Genomic DNA, 15,377 nt, shown 5'->3' on the forward strand with positions numbered 1-15,377 from the left:
TGCGGGTTACTATGGGGGAATGGAGGAAGTGACATCCTCAGGTCCCGCCCATTTGGTCCACGATCCAAATCCCATTGGGTCGTCTCGCCCGGTGCAACGATCCGATTGGCTGGACTCCACGCCTGCCGCCCGTGTTTCCGTTGGTGTTTCAATTATTTTGACGTAGCAGAAACTCGTCAGCGCGGCGGGGGTTGTTCTCCCGGACGTCGCGGAACAAACGCACGGACCTGACCAGCTTACGAACAAACTGACTGACCCCATCAACTCGAAACGCGCGCTTCGTCTCGTCGCGTTTTTATTTGAATAATGTTTTTGTATTTTTCTAGATTTCTATTTGTCACATGCGGTCACGCAAGTACGGCGCAGTGAAATGATAAAGAGGGCAAACCCCGAGGGTTGTGCAAAACAAAAGTAGGAAGAAAACCATAAAATGAAATAATCAAAACCAGAAAATGTATATGTAGAAGAAAAACAATAAAAAAATGGGCAAAACAAGTGCAAAAATCCATATGTATTCAAGACTCAAGAGGTTATTTGTCACATACATATACATATAGTCATACATACTGTATATGCAGTGAAAGGTCTTGACACCAGGTGATTACGCACAATAAGCTCTAAAAATACTCAAATGTGCGTAATCAACAGGAGGAGCTCGCGCAGGCAGGCGCAATGTACAGTATGCAACAGAGTATGCACTGTGTCAGCTTCTTCTATTTTACAAGGTGATTTTGTTCACGTGTTACACGTTTTGTTCTACGAAAGAATACGTCAGTAAATACCACACTCTGGAATTTCCAAGCTTTTACGTGTCTTCAAGGTGGTCGCTAACGATTGGCTTAATGAGACCTCAGAAGTTGTCGGGGACATTAAATGTCATCACGCCGAACATGGAGAGTATCTACTCATTAGTCCGCCTTCACAGCCCTAGCTGAGTTTGTACCCGTGCTCTTGCAAACTATTGTAACTCAAACATTCCAGGCTTTTGTAGAAGAGGTAAGCGTGCAACATCAAATTCCAAGTTGGAAGCTTTGTGGCGGTAACGTTGAAGTCATACGACCGTGGTGTAGTGCCTTTATAGCCTAACGTTGGCTTTTTACTTCAGGCGATTGCATTTACACTTCAAAAGTTACAAAAGTGGTGATCATCTGCGAAGATTATCTTGGTGAGCAAACCGTGTAAGAATCATAAACTTTTATTTGCCACAGAGCTTATTTTCTGCAATGATCCAAATCCGATGGAAAAATGCCATTGGCTTTTGGTCGAGGGAACCAGGCCGATGCAAACTTCCGGGTTGGCCTACAGAAGTATGTCACCCCTGCAGCACTCTATAGGGATGCGTCGGCCTGTATCCCCCAGGTGAAGCTTGAAGGTTCAGATTCACAAACAAAAAAATATATTTAGTGGCCGTGGAAAAGTACGGCATTATTATGCAGAGATAACAATGTTACAACCACACAACCAGTCAATTACATTTTAAAGATTGTATTTAGGTGTGAAAACGGGGATCTTCAGTTTCGCCAATAACCTGTTTGAAATATGAAATATTTACTTATTTCACACCTCTGTTCGTCATCACACTAAATCCTTTCTTGGTCTGTGGTAACACAGGCACGCATGAGTCACTGGTGCGTTGTTGTGTCCCAAGAAAACTTTGCAAGGTTCTCGAGGTGCTTCATTGTCCTTGAGCAAGGTATTCCAGGGAAAATTAAAACACACACACATACACACACACATATTGTTTTTGACAAACATCTAATGTTGTCTTTCCATACCCTTTGCAGCAAAGTCTATGTTGAGCTATGCTCTCCATCTTAGAATGTCACATCATAGACCTTGAGAAGCTCCGTTAGCCCTGCTAATATAATTTCACTATTGACAAGAGAGACCCAACCTCAACATATTCAATAATGTGAATATTCACTTTCCATTCTTCATATGATTGCTACACAATAAAACCGTTTGTATGACTTTAAAACGCCATGTCATCAATAGTTGGCTCTAGTTCAGTTACCTCAGTGTGAATTCTTAAAGCTGCCTCTTTACAAATTTGTATAGAGGCAGCTTTTCCTTTTAGCAATTACATTCTACATCTTATTGAAGATTCATATCTTCTGCTTCTCAAGTTGTCATAAAGTCTGGACAGTGGTCCAGGGTTTTTTTTTTTTGGGGGGGGGGGGGGTGTTAATTGGACCCATACCTCCCTCCCCCCTTCCTCCCGGTTTTTGCATTCAACTATTTCATGCAAATTGTGCATATGAATGATTCGTCTTTTTGAGGAAAATCTGGAAAAAAACAACAACCTGGAAGTGCGCTCTGCGGTCAACCAAGCCGTCGCCCGCAACTCCCGGTCAAATCAGCCCGCCCCTACAATTGGAGTGCACGCGTGTTCCCACCTTTATGGTAAAGGCCGCTCGCTCTGGGTCGGTTCAATGCATTTACCACAAAGGCGGGAATACGCGTGCACCACAATTGTAGGGGCGGGCTGGGGAGCGACGGTACTCGCCTTCCCTCGACCCCTTTAACCTTTCTCTGTCGTTGCTTTTCACAATGACTGCACAACATCAGCTTCTTCTTTTTCTTCTCCTTTCGGCTGCTCCCGTTAGGGTTCGCCACAGCGGACCATCTGCCTCCAACACCTTCTGCCTGGCTCGCCCGGGACGTGAAAGCGGCTGCAATACACCTTCCAACCACTGGCCGCAGCAGTGAACGTGTTGTTGGGGAGCAGCGACGGGCGGCGGCGAAGAAGAAGAAGCCTCCCTGTTGACAGTTTGAATGCGGAAGTCCCTATTGCTCACGTTGGGCAGTCACACACGCACCTGGCCGGTTGCGCCATCGCCGCGGGTGATCGCAGTTATGCTTGAGGGGCCCGCGGTGGTAGTCTGTGCTGTAAAGTGAGCCGTACCGCGACCGCGATTCGGGTTGAGAACCCAATAAAAGCAGCAGACCCAACGGGGCTAGACGAGGAGCCGACGCACACACGCGCGGAGAACCTGCGAAAAAGACCACAAGTAAAACTCCGCTGACTCCGCTGTTCCAGTTGAGTCCGAAAGTCCAACTTCAGCTCAGGTCGCACACACCGTTTCTCCCCCCACAAAAACAACCATGACGGACCCGAGTCCCGGCTCCGCCAAGACTTTGAACTTCAACGTCGGGGTGCTGGGGCACGTCGACAGCGGCAAGACGTCGCTCGCCAGGGCGCTGAGCAGCACCGCCTCCACCGCCGCCTTCGACAAGAACCCCCAGTCCCGGGAGAGGGGCATCACCCTGGACCTGGGCTTCTCCTCCTTCACGGTGGACCTCCCAGAGCACCTGCGGGCGGACTGCGGGGGCAGGGAGTACGGCCGTCTGCAGTTCACCCTGGTGGATTGTCCCGGACACGCCTCTCTCATCCGCACCATCATTGGGGGTAAGCTCCGAGAATGACTCGAGGGGCTTGTTTGCGTGATCACGGTCTACCCAGTCACCGTCACGTTATAAAAAAGACAATCCCATATCTGTTACTTTGTTTTTTAAACCGGCCTTTTATAAGAACCAGCCATTCAGTGTGTCCGCGTTATGTCTGTGCTCCTCTATATGCAGTTCCCATAGGTGGTGGCGGGGTCCGCCCTTTCCAGCGAGGATTTCTCAGACCAGAGAGGCAGTGAATGTGATAAACCAGCCATGCTCCATTATGGAGGAACGTTCCCAAAAAAGGATAGTACTTTCGGATGTAAAAATATATATCCTCCACCACCAAACAAAGGAGATCAGAAGAAGGCAAACTTTTGAGGAAAATAATTTCAACGTCGTAGAGCGAACGAGAGGTCAAACCCGGATGTTGGCAAATAAACAACAACAACAAAAAACAAAACGGAAGTTTCGAATGACATTTTGGACATTTCCTTGTTTCCGCCATTTTCAGGCTCCATGCTTCCGGGAACTCCTCCTCGCAGGTTAATCAGATCCACCTCAAACCCGATCAGCGTGTGTAAAAGACCTTAACAATGAAACGTTGTTAAAAGTTTGAGATTTTCCAACGCTGTGAGTGTGGCGAGGCGTCTAATCTGCATGTTTATTTCACCACGAAACAAGAAGAGGTTGTGTAAATCCACAGGACAGGGTCACATCTGCCCCAAACTTCACGTTTCATAAGAGTCCAGGCCTGAAGACATCAACGTGCAAATATTGAGTTCTGGTCATAGCGCCCCTGCTCCTAGGAAGTAGCTAATAACTCGACTGTGCATGGTCAAATTTGCCCCAAACTTCACATGTTTACAAAGAGTCACAGCCTAAAGCAGTCGTCTCAAAATTAAATCACCTGGGGGCCACCGGCCAGGTTGTCTTCTTCAAGGGGGCCGTGTTGAACTTCAAGAGAAAACCAGCCTGTTAGTTTGTTTTGTTTTCTCCTGCACATGAGTAAATTGCCTCTTAATCCTGTTAGAAATAGCTCTTTTACCTTATGATTACATTAAAACCACCTGCCTAATATTGTGTGGCCCCCCCTGGTGCCACCAAAACAGCTCTGACCCCTGGAGGCATGGACTCCACAAGACCTCTGAAGGTGTCCTGTGGTATCTGGCGCCAAGATGGGCTAGTTGTTCCAGCACATCCCACAGATGCTCCATCGGATCGAGATCTGGTGAATTTTGAGGCCAACTCAACACCTTGAACTCTTTGTCATGTTCCTAAAACCATTCCTGAGTAATTTTTTCAGTGTGGCAGGGTGCATTATCCTCCTGAAAGAGGCCACTGCCATGAGGGAGTACCGTTGCCATGAAGGGGTGTACTTGGTATGAAACAATGTTTAGGTAGGTGGCACTCTTCCCCAGGTAAACGACGCACACGCACTCGGACATCCACATGATGTAGAAGAAAATGTGATTCATCAGCCCAGGCCACCTTCTTCCATTGCGCCATGGTCCAGTTTACACTCACGTGTCCATTGTAGGAGCTTTCAGAGGTGGACAGGGGTCAGCATGGACACTCTGACCGCTCTGTGGCTACACAGCCCCATACACATCAAGCTGTGATGCACTGTGTGTTCTGACACCTTTCTATCATAGCAGCATTAACTTTTTCACCTATTTGTGCTACAGTAGCTCTTCTGTGGGATCGAACCAGACAAACTTAGAATGTCACATTGCTCCCCCACGTGAATCAATGAGCCATGGCGCCCATGACCCTGTTGCTGGTTCAAAGGTCGTCCTTCCTTGGACCACTTTTGGTGGGTACTAACCACTGCATACCGGGAACACCCCTCAAGACCTGCTGTTTTGGAGATGCTCTGACCCAGTCGTCTAACATCACAATTTAGTCCTTATCAAAGTGGCTCAGATCCTTACACTTGCCCATTTTTCCTGCTTCCAACACATCAACTTCAAGAACTGACTGATCACTTGCTGCCTAATATATCCCATCCCTTGATTGCAACAAGATGATCAATGTTATTCATTTCACTTGTCAGTGGTTTTAATGTTGTGGTTGACTGGTGTATTATCACCAAGTAGCAGGCCACATTAAATTGTCTTGTGGACCGGATGTGGCCCCCTGGCCTGTAGTTTGAGGCTGCTGGCCTAAGAACATTTACTTGCCAATATTGAGTTATGGTCATAGTGCCTCCTACTGGCAGGAAGTGATTTGTAACTTGACTGTACACTGTCAAATCTGCCCAAAACTTTGTTTGCCAAGATTAAATTTGATTCAGATTAAGTTGCACAGAGTACAAGTACTGAGGGTCACGGCCTGAAGACATTTACATGCCAGTATTGAGCTGAAATGTTTTATACCTTGATGTACTCCTCCCAATAGCATCTAACCCCTTCGCGCATTGTCTGATGGTTGCAAAAGTGTCCTGTTGCGTCAGCCGGTATCCTGCCAGCACCCCCGACATGCACAAAGCCAGGGTTGCTCTTCCCTAGGGCCCGCTCATTGCTGCTTGTGTTTCTCAAATGGGCCTACTGCAGGGGGTACTCGGAAAACAAAAAAAAAAAAAGTTAAATATTGGTTATATATACTGTGATGTTTAAAAAAACACATACAACTCACATACAGTACATCATTTATGTTAATTTTCTTTTTGTTACTCCCAAGGCGAATGAAGGAAGAACTCAGCTTAAAATAGATCTTAGAGGGGACTACTAAAAACGTTTGAGAACCACTGGTCCACCCAGCACAGACAATATTATGGATTGCAACTTTAAACCACCTCTTTGTAGTCCCATCTCATCTAAACAAAGTCAAACTCATCCTTTTGATAACTACGTTATGGGTCCATTCAGTTCATGGAGTCTATTGTCCTTAATTTTTAGACTGACCCAGCAGAGGGCGCTTTCAGACTGCAAGTAACTCAGGAAAGATGTTGCCACATCTTCCTCTGACGGAGCTGAGGCCAAAAGGGATGACTTGTTTTGGATGAAATGGGACTACATGGGAACCTGTCCACCTGTGTCTTTTTTTTCCCCCCCCCCAAATTCTGTATTTATCTCTGTCAGTTCCCATACAATGGAACAAGAAACGTGACAATAAAATGGTGCCATTTAACAACTACATTGTGAAGTGGGTGTCCATTAAATACAACTGTAATAAAGTACAGCACCATAAAACAAAGTATACGAATGTCTTTTAGCCAGTAAGCCATCTGATGCCATATGCTGTAGATTATGGAGGAAGGAAAGTGTAGGGTTTGGGATATGTGTAAAACTTCCCCCCCTGTCCCTAGTGAGAGTTGAACAGGAAAGCAAGAGAGCCAAATAGAAGAAGAGAAAAGAGAGGAGCACAGGAAATAAAGCCTGCCAAATTCAGGAAAAGAAAAGAGGCAGAGGAAAGACGACCAAGTGAGCCGGAGCTCTAATTTCAGCCCTCTAGCCCTTCTTTTTCTCCCTTTCCTTCCAATGGTACCCTTAGTTTATTCTCTTGTTCTTTTTGTTATTCTTGGTCTCCTGGCTGTGTTATTTTCCACTATTGTCAGCTTCAGGTCTTGTAGTCGACAAACCTTGAGATGTAAATCTTTTTGGGACTGTTTTTTTATGGAGACTCACTTCAAACACCACACTCCCTCTATTGTAAATGGAGCATGAATTCTTAAGTGTTCACATATCCACTCAGTTGTGGTGAAGTGTTCCAGAAGGAGGGCTTCACAATAGTCCAACAAAGAAATGAAGAGGAAGAGGAAAAAATAAGTGATGCATAGTTAATTGGCATACATAGCATACATCTACGGGAGCTGCATGAGCGTTGATTTCTAAACCAGAACGTTGCGGTGTGCTCCAGGAGCTCAGATCATTGACCTGATGATGCTGGTGGTGGACGTGGTGAAGGGCGTGCAGACCCAGACGGCCGAGTGCCTGCTCATCGGAGAGCTGACCTGCCCCCGGATGGTGGTGATCCTGAACAAGATTGACCTGCTGCCCCCCAACAAGAGGCAGAGCGCCATCGAGAAAATGACCAAGAGGCTGCACAAAACCCTGGAGAACACCAGGTATTCATGTAACCAAGGCCTTCAACGTAAATAAGTGTGGACCATGTGGGTGTATACATCTTTGGAGCCCTTTTTAAATAATCACCTCAGCGTTGAAGCACATTGTGATTACAATGTCTCTCTTCTTCTCATTTGTCAAGATTCAAAGAATGTCCTGTGATTTCTGTAGCAGCTAAGCCCGGGGGCCCAGAGGCCCCTGGAACTGAGGATCCACAGGGAGTTCCACAACTAATAGAGGTAAACTCCCAAAACACATCAGCGACCCTCTGCTTCTCATAGTAATAATTGATGACTTTTAGTGGTGACAGTACTATAAAAAGAACGAGTCCATTCTACCCCCTAGAAACGTGTCTAAACTGTAGGAAACAGAGGCCGCGATGAATATATGAATCACAACATTTAATGTTAAAAGGAAGCGCTGGTGGCTTATTTCACTCACTATACAGAGGATTGTGCGCTTGCAATTTTTCATGGAAAGCAGTGATGGGCCACACTCATTGGGTCTCTGTCAGACCAGGAACTGCAACACAGGAGACACTGTATCGGGTTGTACTGTTTTCAAAGTAAAGGGCTGACAGACTCAACACTAGATAGCTATGGTGTTCATTTTGAGTCTCTCTCTCGTGTTTCTATATGCTTGCACTGACCAGTGACCTTACAATGTTATGACAGCAGTTAACAATTTGTGTGTGTGTGTGTGTGTGTGTGTGTGCGTGCGTGTGTGTGCGTGTGCGTGTGTGTGCGCGTGCGCGCGCGCGCGCCATTGTTTTTGTCCGTCTCAGCTCTTGAAAAGACAGACGTATGTCCCTCACAGAGATCCCAACGGTGCCTTTCTGATGGCGGTGGATCATTGTTTCGCTATTCGCGGTCAGGGCACCGTCATGACCGGAACCATCCTGCAGGGGTCGTTGGCTGTCAATGACACCGTGGAGATCCCGGCGCTCAAGGTAGGCTGAGAAAAGCATGCCAACCCTTTTTCTAAATGACATGTATTTACAAGCTTGAGTAACATCCACTGCTTTCAAAAACTTACAATATATGTCGGAAGTTCAGAAGTTGACTTGGGTGGGGGGCTGCTGGGATGGCAAAGCGGGGGTTAGAGGATGTGTCGGTGTGTGTTTATGGGGAGGGAAGGATGCGGGAGCTGGGGATGGATTGGCAGCATGGAAGTTGGGTAATTCAGACCAGATGCAGCCGCTCACCAGCGCCGCGGCTGAAATGTGTCATCTGTAATCGCCACGTGCACCATGAGGTGGCAGCAAAAGGCTTAAGAAAACGCCCAAACGCTCCACCATGAATCCATATGGCTGTTCCTGAATTGCTAAGAGTAAAACCAGTGACACTTTCTCATGAGTCAACAAAAATAATATTTTGTCCCTGTTTTGTGTTGTGTTCTCAGATAATTCAGTTATTAGAATTCTACTCACCGTGAGGCTTCTATGTTGAAACTGAGTTAAATTTCAGTGGGGAAAACTCCCCCACCTCCTTAGAGAGAGAAAAAAAAAAAAAAGTCACAAATGAGTCTCACTGTGCCGTTCTGCCGTCTGACCACAGGTAACCAAGAAGGTGAAGTCAATGCAGATGTTTCGGAAGCCTGTTCCAGGGGCCATGCAGGGTGACCGCGTGGGCGTGTGTGTGACACAGTTCGACCCGAAGCTGCTGGAGCGCGGCGTGGTGTGCAGCCCGGCCTCCCTGCGCACCCTCCACGCCGCGCTCATCTCGGTCCGGAAGATCGGCTACTTCAAGGGCTCCCTCTGCACCCGGGGCAAGTTCCACATCACGGTGGGCCACGAGACCGTCATGGCCAAGGTCATGTTCTTCGGCCTGCCGCCCTCGGCACCCCCCCATCCCTCCCCAGACACCCCCCCCCGCCCGCTGGACGCGCCCTTCTCCTTCGACCGAGAGTACCTCTACCAGGAGGTTTACGCCATTGGCCGCGGAGAGTCGGGTTCGGCGCCTGACCCGGAGCAATGGGCGTTGCTGGAGTTTGAGCGACCGGTCACCTGCCCGCTGCTCTGCCTGGTGATAGGCTCCAAGCTGGACACCGACATCCACGCCAACGCCTGCCGCTTGGCCTTCCAGGGGCGGCTGCTGGAGGGCTTTGAGGACAAGGCCTACACCGAGACGGCCCTGCCCCGCCTGCGCGTCTGCAAGACCAAACACAGGGAGGGCCAGGTGGAAAGGGTGAGAGCATCCCCGGACGACAGCGGGTCATGTACCCAGCTGTACCTTTATTTTTGGTCAATAGGGGGGACATTGTTTTCTGAATTTTCTCTATGGCCCGTCTGTGTGCAGATCTGCCTTTTTCCCTCACTGTGAACCATTGGCATAAATATGTCCCTTGCCTCCGCTCTTCTGTCACCTCGCTCATAAAGTTTAGTCCCCCCTTTGTTATTTGATTGTAGGTTGTTATTTGGATGTTTTTAATTTCGTGTGGCACTGGAGCACATACCAAGCAGCTCTGGCAAGCTGCGTTGGAGGCATCGCAGGGCATGTGATCCTTTGAGAATAATGTATGTGGGTGGCTGTGTGGCCGCCTGACGCCACTCGCTCTGTCTGGCTGTTGGATCCTGGCGCTGTTTGGACACACCTGAGTAGCACAGGAATACCCACATCGCTTTTAGTCATAGCTGTCTGTCTCTCTCTGTCTGTCTCTCTCATGTGCTCTGTCTTTTTCCCCTTTCCATTTTCTCTGTTAATATATCCTTAAATTTATGAATTAATGATTTATAAAGCATACACAATCATAATGTGCGTGCTCTCTCCTTGGTCCATGGTACTTTGTTTAAGTTTACTTCCCTCCGGGTTTCTGCCAGAGTCGTCTTCTCAGCCCCGTCACAGGTCAGGCTACAGTTGACTTCCAGCGTGAGTGCACGGCCACCCTCCCTGCAGGGTCAGGCGCGGGGCGGGCGGGTTCAAGTGTGCGAACAGGTTTTCAAGCCGTTAGCACCTCAAGCTGTCGACAGCTCCTGTCATTTAGCGTGCGGTCGGAGCGCTGCGTGCGAGGGGTCAGATGGCGGCCGAGTGACAGCGATCGCACTTCAGCCCCTTAAAGCGTTTCCTTTTTCCGCAGGGCACATAACTGACATTGTTGAGATTTGCCAGTCACCCGGTCACGCCTTATGCGGTCTGTTAGACACGTAAAGAAACTTTATTTCTCATTATCTGCGCCCCTGTCACGCTCAGCCGAGGTCGGGGCCAAACGTTCACGAGCGCAATGAGGGCAGAGAGGAAGAGGTTTGTTGGGGGATGAGATGGCGACAGAGTGGTGCCCCTCCCATTATCTCATCGGGGATGGGTGAATACCGCGGTGATTAAGAGATTACGGAAGAAACGCACAAAGAATGAAAGGAAGAGACAGACAGAGGACGAGCCCAGCGGAATGCGGTCGTTGCAGAGCCGTGACGTCCTGGGGTTTTGGGAACGTGCGGCCGACGTCAAAGCGGCGGCGGTGGCGGCGGCAGACACCTGGCTGTACTGTTGAAACACTCAAACCATCCTCGCCCTCAGATATGTTTTGATATTGATGATTGATATGACGGGTTGGGTAGTTGTTTTTTTTGTTTTGTTTTTTCCCTCTATGTTTTGTGCCACTCATTATGACCTATCATCCCCCCCCTCCCCCCGGCCAGGTTACCGATGATTACACCGTTATCGGCCGCAACCTGTTCAAGAAAGAGACCAACCTGCAGCTCTTTGTGGGGTTGAAGGTCAGGCTGTCCACGGGCGAGGAGGGCGTCATCGAGGGCGGCTTTGGACAGAGCGGGAAATTCAAGATCCGGGTATCAGGTGAGGATTTACCGAAGTTTGCCGTGACGACGTTGACCCATCTGATGCCGAGACTCGCATCAAAGTAGACTGTGTAAAATGGAGTATGAGCTCTGCATATCGAGCTTGTCCGTTAGGGAATTGTAATGAGCTTAGGGCTAATGAGTATTCTGTAGATTACTCTCACAATGATTCCAGCTAATTGCCTGAAAATCGGAGAGGAAAATAAAAGTATGCTTTAATATAATTTTATGTGGAAAGACAGAAGGTGCAAATGCAGGCACCAGCCTGCACGATGACTCACGGGTTTGGATGTGGTCGGCGTGAGCGGGGGAGCCTCAACTGCAGGATTTTAAAATGCACGCTGAATAACATGTTTATGTTGATTCTGTAGGGACGCTCAATACCAGTGAGCAAGTTCTCACTCAAACTGGTAGAAATAACAGATATTTTAATAACTGTGAGGTCCTGGATTGGTTCTAGTCACTACTTTGTTGGAACAAGATCAGATATAATATGAAACTGTCATAGATTTAAACCTTGAATTGATGTTACATTGGTAAAGGGTTTAAGTGGAAGAGTATTTTTTTTATTAAGGATTTGAGGAAAGGGCACAACCAGCATGGATAACTTTTGACCTGTTTTGGGACATGGATACCATCTCTACCTGCGAGCTGATGTAAACGATCTGTCTTTAAGGGTTTAGGTAAATTAATAGAACTTTGAGCAGACCCTGTTCAAGTAAAAGGGGGAATCTGGACAGCCCCAAATGAGGTAATCAATGTCTGACAAAGCCAGTCATCGAGAGACAGACAGACAGACAGACAGACAGACAGACACACACACACACACACACACACACACACACACACACACACACACAACACCCACATGCAACCCAAGCAGTTTCTCTCAGAGGATTTTGGGTTCTGCGGGCCGCGTTCAGGATGTGGTGAGAGTGGTAGGCCTGAAATCCCGAGTCACATTCCCAGGATTCCTCTTGGGACGGCCCGTGTTCCGGGGGAAGTCTGCTCCAGTGTTTATTTTACCTTCTGTCGCTCTGGCCGACGGCTCCACACCGTGAGGCAAAGGGAAAACAAAAACATTAAGAAAGAGAGCCTCACCCCCACCCGCCAAACCCGCTCACACCGCGTTGGGCCTCGTGCGCGGCGGCTTCCTCTCGCCCCGAGCATAACGGCCACATTGAGCCGAGGTGCGGGAGACGCGACGGGGCGTCGGGGAGAACAAGGTGTCGCTCGGCCCCCACCTCTGGCCGCGTCTCGGGTGGGTCCTGTCTTTCCGTTCCTCAGGCTGCGAGGCCTGAGCAGGTTTGGTGAACGGAACGAAATGGAAGCCAAGCAATCAAGGTGGACTTCAGAGCCATGTTGCTCACTGGAAAAAAAAAAAAGAATAACCGCATAAAAAGCTCCTATGGTTCCTCAGCACCCGCCACCACAGGGACCTGTTCTCCCAGTTTTAGACTCGTCAGTCGTCGTTTTCGCCGTTTTATTATATATATTTTTTTCTTTGGTTACCAACCTCTCCCTTGCGATGCAAAGAATGGAGCAGACGAAACCTGGAGAAGGTGCAGATTCTGGACTCGTCAAAATCCACCAGATTAATTGTCTGTCGATGGAGCTGCCACATGTGTATATCTGATCGTATGAATTTGATAGGAAAAGTCTTTCCGTGCGTGAAATCCTGTGGCGCACTATGAAAAACAACTTTTAATAACTGTGTCCATAACTTTGTTGTTCGCTGACACATGAAAAGAAACTGAGAAAAGCTGTCGAGGGGGCGGACGCCAAGGTTGTTGTTTACTAGATCTGACTTGTGAACGCTTTAGTGTATCTTGGATTGCCAAAAATGATAAATCAGGCTCATACCTGAATTGGTGCCGAGGTGCGTGTGTGTGTGTGTGTGTGTGTGTGTGGGGGGGGGGGGGGATAATGGTTTTGTGCATTAGGGATTATTTGAGATTTTGCAAAAGCATGGGGGGGGGTTACTTTGTCCTGTCCATTTGTCAAGTCAGCGCTGCTAAGTACTGTGTAATGTACAGTAGGGACTGCTTTACAAGCTCTGTTGTCTGCAGATGAGTAGCATGAAAGACTTTGGTTGTTACATAGATATGTATGTATGTATGTATGTATGTATATTTATTTATTTCAGAACAGTTGGAGTATATTCTACAAAAAAATAAACTAGAAATTGAACATGAGATTGCATTTCATTCTCTTTTTAAATTTGATGTGAAGTGTGTGTGCGTGTGCGTGTGCGTGCGAGCGTGGCGATCGGGCGGCGATACCACGATCCTAGTCATCTGATCGTAGATAACAGGAAGAGAATTCTGCCCCGCAACCCTGACGAGCCTCACATTGGCATAACCATAACAGCCTGAATGCTGGCGCCGCAGAAGGCGAGGTCAGACAGCCAGAGAGCTCTGCCATTAACCCTCAGCATTTCTCATCTGCAAGCATGCAAGGCGGCGAGAAAACAACAAAGGCAAAACAAATTAGAACTGTTTTATTTTTTATTTTGTTTTTGTTTTTGGGCCACACACACACACGCACACACGCACACACACACGCGCACACGCACTGTCTCTCTCTCTCAGTCTTTGTTAGACCCCAGGATGTGGAGATTGGGAGACAGGTCAGTTGTATCAGTCTGGAGCTGAAGTCTTCAGTGTTAACCGCTGTTCAGTGCTCACAGTCGAGAGCCTGACTGCACCGTACCGTAGGTTTCGCAACACACCCTCGGCGCCGTCGGAAACTGGGAACTTCTGCTCTGACGTGTCGGTAACGATGTCATTCACATCATTTTTAATAATGTGATACCTTCCGTGCAGTGATCAGCCTCAACATTAATTTATTCATATTTTTTTATTTCTCCCTGCCCGCCACGTTTCCCTTCAGGGGGTCTTCGCCCGGAGACCACGCAGCTACTTTCCTCCACCTCCAAGAAGAAAGGGAAGAGTGGCGCGAAGGCGGAACCCGGCAAAGAAGAAGAGCCCAAAGCCGATTCTCAGCCAATCAGCATTTGCTTGGACTTCAAGCGATACGTGTTCGATCCGCATAAGAAAATGGTTCAGCCCTGACCTGGGTGCAGCAGGAGCTTGTTCTGCGGGGGGGGGGTGATGTCATGGATATAATGGCCTCTGCCTCCCAACCAGCATTTTTTATGCATTCTTATCCCAGTGAAGAAGGAATCAGACGTCAGCCCTGTGCATTTTATCAGAACCCGCTGTGATAAAATATTAGCAAAAAAAAGCCCTGAAGCGTTTTTTTTTGTTTTTTTTTAATCTAAATTAGTGTTTCTTCCTGAAACACCTCAGTTTGGTTTGATAATAGACATTATCACGTAAGGGAGCGTGGCCAAAGTAATTAGAGGCTTCACAAATAAAGCCTGTGTCATGACCTCGGCTCTCCCTCCCCTATCACTATCTGCTGCTCACCACTCAAGTTCAAAGATCAGTCAAAAGATAATTTCCTTTTTGGTAATATTTTAGACCTGTACCCCCCCCCCCCCCCACCTCCCCTGTGGCCACCTTGTATTTGAGTTGCTTTGCCCACTGAGAAGTGAATGTGACGAAGGAAAAAAAGGAATGACAGAAAACATTAATGAAAGTCTGACAGCTTTTTTTACTTTGTTATACTCTGCATATGAAACACACTATTACGTTGTACATGCACGCAATTGATCACTATCACAATTTCACGGATAAGCAGTTGATGTTATCGATTGGCGGGTTATTTACAACATGGCACCAGAGTTCTATTAAAAAAAAAAAAAAAAAAAAAAAAGCCAGACTCTGCATATTGTGTATGAATAGTTGAGTTATGTGTCCATTCATGCTCCACACGCTGGAGCGCAAACAGAATGTAGCATGTGATGTCAGCAAACAGCCCAGTGGACGTGGACTATCTGAGCAGGAATCTGTGGAAATTGGAGAGTGGGAGAGGGAGGGGCGGGAGCGAAGACGGGACACTGGTAGGATTGTTCCCCTGACTGACAGTCCTTTTAGCCTTATCTCCCCTCGTTCCTCTTATAGAACACCAGACGGGCAACCAAAAAAAAAAATCTCTTGCTCTCTTTTTTTTTTGTTTTGTTTTACCCCCATCTTGCTCCAATTTCTCTTCTTGCTCCACTT

At 47.7% G+C, this 15,377-nt stretch overlaps 1 protein-coding gene across 1 annotated transcript; it reads left to right on the plus strand.

Moving 5' to 3' along the window:
* Positions 1–2,774: 2,774 nt before the first annotated feature.
* Positions 2,775–14,987, plus strand: eefsec (eukaryotic elongation factor, selenocysteine-tRNA-specific). The gene is made up of 7 exons (XM_080000067.1): positions 2,775–3,409; positions 7,252–7,459; positions 7,600–7,696; positions 8,242–8,406; positions 9,014–9,643; positions 11,092–11,248; positions 14,143–14,987. Exons 1-7 carry the CDS (start codon positions 3,106–3,108, stop codon positions 14,322–14,324), a joined length of 1,743 nt encoding a protein of 580 aa, XP_079856193.1. The 5' UTR covers positions 2,775–3,105; the 3' UTR covers positions 14,325–14,987.
* The last annotated feature ends 390 nt before the right edge of the window (positions 14,988–15,377 follow it).

This window comes from Zeus faber (genome assembly GCF_960531495.2).
Source record: "Zeus faber genome assembly, chromosome: 5".
In the NCBI taxonomy this organism is placed as follows: domain Eukaryota; kingdom Metazoa; phylum Chordata; class Actinopteri; order Zeiformes; family Zeidae; genus Zeus; species Zeus faber.